General features: G+C 41.0%; 1 protein-coding gene across 1 annotated transcript; it reads right to left on the bottom strand.

The window, feature by feature from the left end:
* Nucleotides 1–261: 261 nt before the first annotated feature.
* On the bottom strand, nt 262–6,780 carry LOC143590582 (uncharacterized). Its single transcript, XM_077071019.1, has 2 exons — nt 6,183–6,780; nt 262–353 (listed from the first exon to the last, which is right to left on the bottom strand). The coding sequence occupies exons 1-2, from the start codon at nt 6,778–6,780 to the stop codon at nt 262–264; spliced, it is 690 nt and encodes a 229-aa protein (XP_076927134.1).
* Nucleotides 6,781–10,905: the final 4,125 nt, after the last annotated feature.

Here is a 10,905-nt window from a genome sequence, read left to right as displayed (position 1 = left end):
TTCGACTAATTGGTTGTTTCTTGCAATACATGACTTATGGAACTGATGACGGGGGTAGCCCAAAGTCTGGTAATATGGCTTTCACACATTAACGCTAAAAAGGTTAAAATGTTAGTTTTCCCGCTCAAATAAGGGAAACAAGTACGTTAACAGTAAAAGCGTAACAGTACCACATCAAATCACTGTTCACATCATCCCTCAGCCATAACAGAGGGGACACACTCAGAAAAAGTATTATTATTATATATCGTTAACCGAAGGTCAAAAGCTTCCCGCCCATAAAACGGTCAACCCTCTACCAAACTGGAGGTTCATTTGTTTATCCATTGGACAAAAGGCTTGCAATCCTCTCCCTATAAAAGGAATACAACTCAGCCATTAAAGAACACACCAGATCTGAGAGTTAACATATACTCTTTGATCTTCTCTTCTTCTTTGAGAAACTTGCACTTTGCTTGCTTCTTTCTTAGTTCAAGAACATCATAGCTTCACTAAGAACTTCATCCAAAAACCGGTTCCAAACATCTTGATCTTGGATCCTTAGTGAACAATAACAATAACAACTAAACTAGTGAACCTCTCTGTCACACCCCCAAATTTCCACTAACGGAGTTTTACCGTAAGGCGGGTGAAAAAACAGGATCCGAACACATTAATCACACCAAACGACATCTACATGGTCTTAAAAGTTTTAACAAATCAAAATAAAATGTTCAGAGTACTTAAGTGCTAGTGCGGAAGCTAAACAAAGTGCGGGAGCCATCTCCCAAACAAGTTTAAGTAATTCATGGCGCTACAAGCGCAAAACCAATATCAAATAAATGTTTTCAAACTTAAACCAATGCGAGTCCATGCATGCAATGTTATCCTAATCCAAGTGCTTGCTAGTGACCTGAGGAAAACATGCTAAAAAGAGTCAACACATATGGTTGGTGAGATCACAGGTTTTCAAAGTAAGTTATGCTCTATCAGTTCATAAACATTTATAAATAAAAGTGGCCCATGGTTAACTACACTTAGTTAACTCGTTGCCGCATAATGTTATGTTTCCATCACGACCGAAGCTGACTAGTTATTGCCTCAAGTCAAGTATTGCCAAAACTTAACAATGTTTGGTCAAAGTTACACCCCGTTCGACCTCCAGTCGAGAATAATGCAGGGTGGGGTTTGTCAAACCCAATAGTACTATTTAAATTTACAACGCCAGTTAACCTTAGTTAACGGTCCGATGTTCGTGAGGACTTTCCATGGCAAAGAAACACTACGTTATAAGCAACCAAACGGTTGTGTAAAGATTTAGAGCAAGTAAAGTAAAACAGTTTTGCATGTTTCCTCCCCAAAGGAAAGGTATAAAAGTGGGGCCGTAAACTCACCTTGTTGGTGCTTCGGGTATTACACAAATCCGACCGAAGTAAATGCGTCACGTGCTAAGACCCTAAAAATGCAAGTACGTAAGTAACTTGTGGGATGGTTCCTAGAACCACTAGTATCCAACAATCTCCCATTGTTTTTAAAAAGACTTTTGACCAAAGTTTGACTTTTGTTGACTTTGACTTTTGTTGACTTTGACTAAAGTTTTGACCTTTGACTAAAATATTGACATTTGACTAAAATATTGACCTTTGACTAAAAGGTTGGACTTAGAATGTTTACCTTATAATTCTAGTCACACTTAATCAATCATCAAGTATACACACTTAGCCATATTCCTTGCAATTCTATGATCAATACACTTTCACAACATCACAAGCAAGACTAACTATTTAGTCAACTAGTTCTAAGTTGACTTAAAAAGTCAAAGTTCTAATTTACCACAACTAACATATCACAATTTGCAATTATCTCAATTCAACCAACACCTTTATCACCTTTAACAATTTATACCACATAACCGATTTTTCTCATAAATCAAAACTCACAATTAAATTACCAAATAAATCACACATATACACATCAGTATTAGGTTCAACATATATTTTTCTCACAATTTTTGGATTTACCAATTCGTCCAGAATATTCATATACTACAACAACATGATTTATATTTCTACAACAACACAGCTGTAATAAAAAATTTGTCAAAAATTCCATATTTGTCCAATTGATGCAAGACCAATTGGACTAGATTCCTAATTCAATTTACAACATCCTAGAAGTAGAATTATATCCATATCTATTTTTATCATCAAGTTATGAAATTTACAACTCAACTCAGAATTATTTTCTCTAATTTAGATTTGCATCCTGATTTTGTAAATTAATAAAAAGTATTCAAACAGTGTCCAAAAATTAAGATTTCGGACTTTCTGAAAACTAGATTCAAAGTACATGTTCATAGAATCAAAAATCGATCAAAAACTCAAACATATCATCAATTTATTCACAATACAATCCGAGACACCAAGTCTGCCAGCAAGCAGTTTTAACCACAATCAACTACAAATCACAACTTTTCTATCCTTTGATTCAACAATCATCAAGAAACATTCTTACCAAATCAAATTGCATGTCTTATTTTTATCCATTTGATTTCATAATAAGAACACAAGTATTTATAAAGGACTCAAAATATTAATCAAAACTCATACAAAAATCCTTTTTATTTGTCAAACTTTGATCATCCCCTTTCATGATCCAACCATTTGGATACAAGGTTCATATGAATTAAAAGAAAAAAAAACATATAAACATAATAATCTACTCACTTTGCTTGATCAAATGCTTAAACCCTTGTTTACCAAAATCACCAACTCTTGTGTTATGGAGAAAATACTAGAAGATGATTGTTTGTATGAAAGAAAATGAGAGTATGTGTGTGTGTGTGAGTATCACAGCCAAAGAGAGAGGAAAAGGGAAAGGAAAAGGTGTTGGCACCAATAGTTTAACCTCCTTGTTATTAACAACCCTTTATGATTGATTTAATGAATAAAATTACTTAGGTTAACTTTTATTAACTCATGTGTGACATACTACATATTTTAATAAACATTTCCTATGTAACATAACCTAAGGTTCCATTTAAATAATAAACATGTTACATGACATACAATATAACCTATTTAATCATTTAGCTTACTTACAATTACATCATCATGTAATAACCATAATATAACATATTAATCACATAGCACATTATACTTATCATACATGTTATATGACATGTTTATTATAACATGCAAGACGAGTTTATTATCCTAGTTATAATTAGTCACTTATCCTTGTTTAAGTAACCAATGACACGTTGACTTAAATATACGCATACATGACATCACATGTACAAGAGTTCATACTCATAGTTAACAGAACTAACTGAGTTTATAGACATAGTCAACAGGATTTAACTGGGTTTAGTTAACAGAGTTAACCTAAAAATGCCGGATGTCACATCATCCCCTCGTTGAAAGAAATTTCATCCCGAAATTAATGTGATGTCACCACTAGACTAGGACATGAAAGGGATAGAAAAGAAAAATTTTAGGTTTGTACATCATCCCCTTGTTAAAAAAATTTTCGTCCCGAAAATTTAAATCGTACCTATGGTTTGGCTTCAGGTTTGAATAGTTGTGGATACTTTTCTTTCATCTGGTCTTTGCGCTCCCATGTGAACTCTAGTCCACGCTTAGAGTTCCAACGAACGCGAACGATAGGAGTTTTTCTGTGCCTACGGGTCTTTACGTCCTGATCCATGATTTCCACCGGCTCTTCGATGAAACGTAACTGTTTGTCCACTTCTAGTTCCTCCAAAGGAACTATCAAGTTTTCGTCAGCCAAACACTTTTTAAGATTTGATACGTGGAAGACGTTATGTACCCCGCGGAGTTGTTCCGGTAAGTCCAACCTATAAGCCACTGGACCGATTCGTTCCACGATTTCGAATGGCCCTACGTAACGCGGGCTCAACTTCCCCGTTTTTCGAAACGAATGACACCCTTCCACGGTGCCACCTTTAGTAAAACTTTGTCCCCGACTTCAAATTCCAAAGGCCTTCTACGCTTATCAGCATAACTTTTCTGACGATCACGTGCTGCTGCCATACGGTTTCGGATCTGAACTATCCTCTCCGTCGTTTCATGAACTATTTCAGGGCCAGTTAGTTGGCTCTCACCCACTTCCGCCCAGCAGAGTGGTGATCGACATTTACGCCCATACAGAGCTTCAAAAGGGGCTGCTTGTATGCTCGTATGGTAACTGTTATTGTAAGAGAACTCAACTAAAGGCAAGTGCGTTTCCCAACTGCTCCCAAAATCGATGATGCACGCCCTTAACATATCTTCCAATGTTTGTATTGTTCGCTCGCTCTGACCGTCTGTTTGTGGATGATAAGCCGTGCTCATATCCAGTCGTGTACCCAACGACTTTTGCAACGATTTCCAAAAGTTCGAGGTAAACCTAGCATCACGGTCCGAAATAATCGATATCGGCACACCATAACGGGAAACGATTTCTTTAATGTAAATGCGAGCCAGCCTATCCGTCTTGTCCGCTTCCCGGATGGCTAGAAAATGTGCGGATTTGGTCAATCGATCCACTATGACCCAAATCATGTCACAACCGCTGGGTGTCTTGGGTAGTTTGGATATGAAATCCATGGATATCTGTTCCCATTTCCCCATAGGAATTTCGGGTTGTTGAAGTAATCCCGGCGGTTTCCTATGTTCTGCTTTCACTTTGGCACATGTCAGACACTTAGCCACGTAACCAGCAATTTCCTCTTTCATACTCGGCCACCAATATAGCTCTTTTAAGTCATGGTACATCTTATCTGATCCCGGATGTACTGAGTATCGGGATTTGTGTGCTTCGTCCATGACCAGTGTTCTTAGATCCCCATAACGCGGTACCCAAATTCGATCATGGTAATACCGAATGCCATCCGACTTAACCTCTGAGTTCCCGTCTACACCGCGCAAAGATTCGGTATCGAAATTTTCGGCTTTCAGAGCTTCTAACTGGGCATCCCTGGTCTTTTCGGGTAGACCAGAGTGAATCGTTAGTTGTAAAGCCCTAACTCTCCTGGGCTTCAAAGTTTCTTTTCGGCTCAAGGCGTCAGCCACCACGTTGGCTTTACCCGGATGATACTTAATAGCACATTCATAATCGTTAAGCAACTCGACCCATCGTCTCTGCCTCATGTTCAGTTCTTTTTGCTCGAATATGTGCTGGAGGCTCTTATGGTCAGTGTAGATCGTACACCGGGTTCCATAGAGGTAATGCCTCCAGATTTTTAGTGCAAAGATGACGGCTCCAAGTTCTAAGTCATGGATCGTGTAGTTCTTTTCAGCGGTCTTCAGTTGTCGAAACGCATATGCGATGACCTTTTCCCGTTGCATAAGCACACATCCAATTCCTTGCAGTGAAGCATCGCAGTAAACAACAAAGTCTTCTACTCCTTCGGGCAGTGATAGGATTGGCGCACTACACAGCTTGTCTTTCAGAGTTTGAAGTGCTGTGTCATGTGCCTCGGTCCACTTATACACAATGCCCTTGCGGGTTAAGGATGTGAGTGGTTGAGCAATCTTGGAAAATCCTCCAATAAATCTACGATAATAACCAGCTAATCACAGAAATTGACGGATCTCGGTGGGAGTTTTCGGGTTTGGCCAATCCTTGATTGCTTCAATCTTGGACTGGTCCACTTGGATTCCCTCCCCACTTACCACGTGGCCCAGAAATTTTACTTCACGCATCCAGAACTCGCACTTCGATAATTTGGCATACAGTTGTTCCTTCATGAGTAGCTCCATCATTAATCGCAAGTGCTCTTCATGTTCCTCCCTTGTCTTCGAATATATCAAGATGTCGTCTATGAACACAATGACGAATTTATCCAAATAAGGCTTACAAACACGATTCATGAGGTCCATGAATACGGCTGGGGCGTTTGTTAACCCAAATGGCATAACGGCGAACTCATAGTGTCCATAACGAGTACGAAACGCTGTTTTCGCAATGTCTTCTTCCCGAACTCGGAGTTGGTGATAACCCGACCTAAGGTCAACCTTCGAGTAGTAACTGGATCCTTGCAGCTGATCGAACAGATCATCAATACGTGGCAAGGGATACCGGTTCTTGGTCGTCACCTTATTAAGTTCCCGATAGTCGATACACATGCGTAGAGTTCCATCCTTCTTCTTCACGAATAGGACTAGCTCCCCACGGGGATGAACTGGGGCGTATGAAACCCTTATCTAGCAGTTCTTGCAACTGCTTAGACAGTTCCTCTAACTCCTTCGGAGCAAGGCGATACGGTGCATGAGCTACAGGAACAGGTCCTTGTGTCAGGTCGATTTGGAACTCCACTTGTCTGTGAGGCGGAAGGCCAGGTAGATCTTCGAGGAAAACCTCAGGAAAGTCTCTAACAATAGGGATCTGGTCGATTGAGACCTCCTCCTCCACAGCCTCGTCAGTACCTTTGTCGGTGATTAGGGCTAAGATCGCAGTATGGCCTTTACGCCGTAACTTCTGTGCCTTCATAAGGGAAATGATCCCAACTATCGCACTCTCTTTCTCACCATGAACCATGAGAGTTTCTCCCCCAGGGAGAGGTATGCGGACGATCTTCTCGTGACAGACAACCTCGGCTCGGTGCTCGGACAACCAATCCATCCCAATAACTAAGTCGAAGCTACCAAGTTCAATCGGCATAAGATCTATGGGAAACAAATGACTAGACAATTCTACGGTACAACCCTTCAAAATATGGGACACTTGGATGGTTTTACCATCTGCTAACTCGATAGTGTACTTAGACTCTAGGGCAGATGGGGTGCTATTAACCATTTCACAAAATTTAGTTGACACGAAACTTCGATCGGCCCCGGTATCAAATAAAGTTAGCGCATAACAACCATTCATTTTATATTTACCGGTAATAGTTACGGAGTCGTTAAAAGTCTCACCTGAACCACCACCAATAACGAAGGCTCTTCCCCTGCCTTCACCTCCGTTGTTATCATTCCCATTGCTACCATTCTTCCCGTTGCCATTTGCCCCTCCGTTACCAGCATTCTTCAGTTTGGGGCAGTTTCTCTTAAAGTGACCCTCCTATCCACACTCAAAACACCCTTTCGGGGCCTCTTGAGGTGGGGCTTGTTTCTGGGGGTTGTCTGCTCGTCAAAACTTGGTTTCGTGGCCTTGTCTGCCACACTTGTTGCAACGGTACTTATCACATTTCCCCGCATGATGGAAGTTACACTTGTTACACTTTGGGAGTTTCCCATGATATCCTCCCTGTTGTTGGTTCTGGCTCGGTTAGTTGTTCCGACGAGGAGACTCAAACCGTCTCTGTTGATTGTGGCCTGAAGAGGTGCTCTTGTTGTTGGAGTTGTTGTTGCCACTACTCTCCCACTTGCGTTTATTATCGGATGTGTCAGTAGCAGACTTCTTGGACGGGAGAGTGCCTTGTTTGACGGCTTGATCAGTTAACTTATGAGCTAACCGGACGGCATCGTGAATGTTAGCGGGATTTGCCGATGTCACCATACTCTGGATCTGCGGAGGTAAACCGTCAATATACATTTCGACCCTCTTATAAGCAGGATCGACCATTTGAGGGCACAGTATCGCTAACTCATGGGATCGTGTTGTATAAGCCTCAATGTCGGAACCCTCCATCCGCAAATTCCAAAACTCATGCTCTAACTTCTGCACTTCACCACGCGGGCTATACTCGGTCTTGATCAGATTTTTGAATTCCTCTCATGACATAGCATTGGCCGCATTTAGACCCAACAACTGAACTTGGGTATTCCACCAAGTAAGTGCTGACTCCTCGAGAGTCCCTGTAGCAAACTTCACATGGCTCGCAGCCGGGCAATTACACATAGCAAACACTGATTCTGCCTTCTCTATCCAGCGCAGCAAACCGACAGCCCCCTCGGTGCATTTAAACGCATGGGGTTTACAATCCATGTAGTTCTTAAAGGTGCACCCTGCGGCTCATAGATTTTTGGTTCACAAAGTAAGTGTTAGTGCCTGAGTTTCGATAGGTCATAATGACAGCAAAGTGTATACTTACCCCCTGCCGCCTGCCCCGGAATCTGGGCGGCTGCAATCGCTGCGGTCACATGCTCGTTGATGAGTGCCGCCAGTTCTGCTGGAGTGAGGTTGATGCTGCCCCTGCCATGGCCACGTCCACGTCCCGACATAATCCTACGCAGTCATGAACATAGACCGGATTAATGCCTTAATTCTAGTACATCAATAACAATCAAACAACTAATTTATGAACATCACAACACAATTTAAGAAAAACAATACTTGAAAAGATAACTTGTAATCCGATTACAATCATTCAATCCAAACATCATAGTTCAAAAATATCCTCTATTGGATGGGAACAACCCTCCCACCTAGGTTCATAAAAGAAAGAAATCCAAACGAATACCAACTGACGATATCACTCGTCAGATACTCCCGATGACCCGCTCACCTCAGGCTCCTCCTCGGGGTCTTCCTCCGGATCCTCCTCGGGGTCCTCCTCTGGGTCTTCTTCAGGGTCCTCCACTGGGTCATCTGGAGGTGCCAGCCGGTCCTCCAGATCCCGAATACGGTTATGAGCAATGTTCAGTTCGTTAGTCAGATCTATCACCCTATCTACAAGCATCTGCATCTTCTCACCTAGCCTCTCAACTTCAAAGGTTAACTTGTAGTGCATCTCTGACCTCCGATCGCAGAGCTCCCTCAAGAAATCCATCTTATGCTTGGCTCCACTCTGTTTCTGCGCTAGCTTAGCAATGTCCGACTTCATACCCTGTTTCCCACACTGCGCCTTATCCAGGCCAGAAACAAGTGCAGCTATCACCCGCTCAGGAGGGCATGGCAGGGCAGGTAGAGTAGGGCAAGAAGGACCTACAACAGCTAGGGGTGGAACCTCCTCCTTCTCAATCATCATGGTCACCACCTCTGGGTACCATTCCCAGTCGCACTGGGGCTTAGGCAAGAACGTGTGCTCGGGTGAAGACTCCTCAGCAGTAGATGTGCCAGCATCAGGGATGGTCCGCTGCCTCTTCAATCTCGGGGACGCATGTGGTGTGCTCTCCTCAGCGATGATAGGTGCTTTCTCACGGGCGTGATCAGCTGACGACGAAGACATACTGTGACACAAGGTTGGGGTTGGGATGAGTGAGTGGTATCTCATGTATATATGTGCAGTGTAACTAATGCATCATGAAAAACTATAGACCGGACTGCAACCTATATGAAATGGTATGCAACCTGGTTCGCTATAACCAATGGCTCTGATACCAATCTGTCACAACCCCAAATTTCCACTAACGGAGTTTTACCGTAAGGCGGGTGACAAACCAGGATCCGAACACATTAATCACACCAAACGACATCTACATGGTCTTAAAAGTTTTAACAAATCAAAATAAAATGTTCAGAGTACTTAAGTGCTAGTGCGGAAGCTAAACAAAGTGCGGGAGCCATCTCCCAAACAAGTTTAAATAATTCATGGCGCTACAAGCGCAAAACCAATATCAAATAAATGTTTTCAAACTTAAACCAATGCGAGTCCATGCATGCAATGTTATCCTAATCCAAGTGCTTGCTAGTGACCTGAGGAAAACATGCTAAAAAGAGTCAACACATATGGTTGGTGAGATCACAGGTTTTCAAAGTAAGTTATGCTCTATCAGTTCATAAACATTTATAAATAAAAGTGGCCCATGGTTAACTACACTTAGTTAACTCGTTGCCGCATAGTGTTATGTTTCCATCACGACCGAAGCTGACTAGTTATTGCCTCAAGTCAAGTATTGCCAAAACTTAACAATGTTTGGTCAAAGTTACACCCCGTTCGACCTCCAGTCGAGAATAATGCAGGGTGGGGTTTGTCAAACCCAATAGTACTATTTAAATTTACCACGCCAGTTAACCTTAGTTAACGGTCCGATGTTCGTGAGGACTTTCCATGGCAAAGAAACACTACGTTATAAGCAACCAAACGGTTGTGTAAAGATTTAGTGCAAGTAAAGTAAAACAGTTTTGCATGTTTCCTCCCCCAAAGGAAAGGTATAAAAGTGGGGCCGTAAACTCACCTTGTTGGTGCTTCGGGTATTACACAAATCCGACCGAAGTAAATGCGTCACGTGCTAAGACCCTAAAAATGCAAGTACGTAAGTAACTTGTGGGATGGTTCCTAGAACCACTAGTATCCAACAATCTCCCATTGTTTTTAAAAAGACTTTTGACCAAAGTTTGACTTTTGTTGACTTTGACTAAAGTTTTGACCTTTGACTAAAATATTGACCTTTGACTAAAATATTGACCTTTGACTAAAAGGTTGGACTTAGAATGTTTACCTTATAATTCTAGTCACACTTAATCAATCATCAAGTATACACACTTAGCCATATTCCTTGCAATTATATGATCAATACACTTTCACAACATCACAAGCAAGACTAACTATTTAGTCAACTAGTTCTAAGTTGACTTAAAAAGTCAAAGTTCTAATTTACCACAACTAACATATCACAATTTGCAATTATCTCAATTCAACCAACACCTTTATCACCTTTAACAATTTATACCACCTAAACCGATTTTTCTCATCAATCAAAACTCACAATTAAATTACCAAATAAATCACACATGTACACATCAGTATTAGGTTCAACATATATTTTTCTCACAATTTTTGGATTTACCAATTCGTCCAGAATATTCATATACTACAACAACATGATTTATATTTCTACAACAACACAGCTGTAATAAAAAATTTGTCAAAAATTCCATATTTGTCCAATTGATTCAAGACCAATTGGACTAGATTCCTAATTCAATTTACAACATCCTAGAAGTAGAATTATATTCATATCTATTTTTATCATCAAGTTATGAAATTTACAACTCAACTCAGAATTATTTTCTCTAATTTAGATTTGCATCCTGATT

This window comes from Bidens hawaiensis, unplaced genomic scaffold (assembly GCF_021521415.1).
Source record: "Bidens hawaiensis isolate Kalapana, Puna unplaced genomic scaffold, B.hawaiensis_p1.1 tig00038673_1, whole genome shotgun sequence".
NCBI classification, from domain to species: Eukaryota; Viridiplantae; Streptophyta; class Magnoliopsida; order Asterales; family Asteraceae; genus Bidens; species Bidens hawaiensis.
The sequence above is the reverse complement of the archived record's forward strand: the minus strand, read 5'-3'. Positions and strand labels throughout refer to the sequence as shown.

What these genes read in the sequence shown, in the direction of transcription:
- LOC143590582 (XM_077071019.1), bottom strand. Translation starts at nt 6,780, where the DNA reads ATGGTTAATAGCACCCCATCTGCCCTAGAGTCTAAGTACACTATCGAG. An exon ending in GCAAGAACTGCTAGATAAGG is followed by an intron (nt 354 to 6,182) that starts GTTTCATACGCC and finishes TTCCTTTTATAG; the next exon opens with GGAGAGGATTGCAAGCCTTT.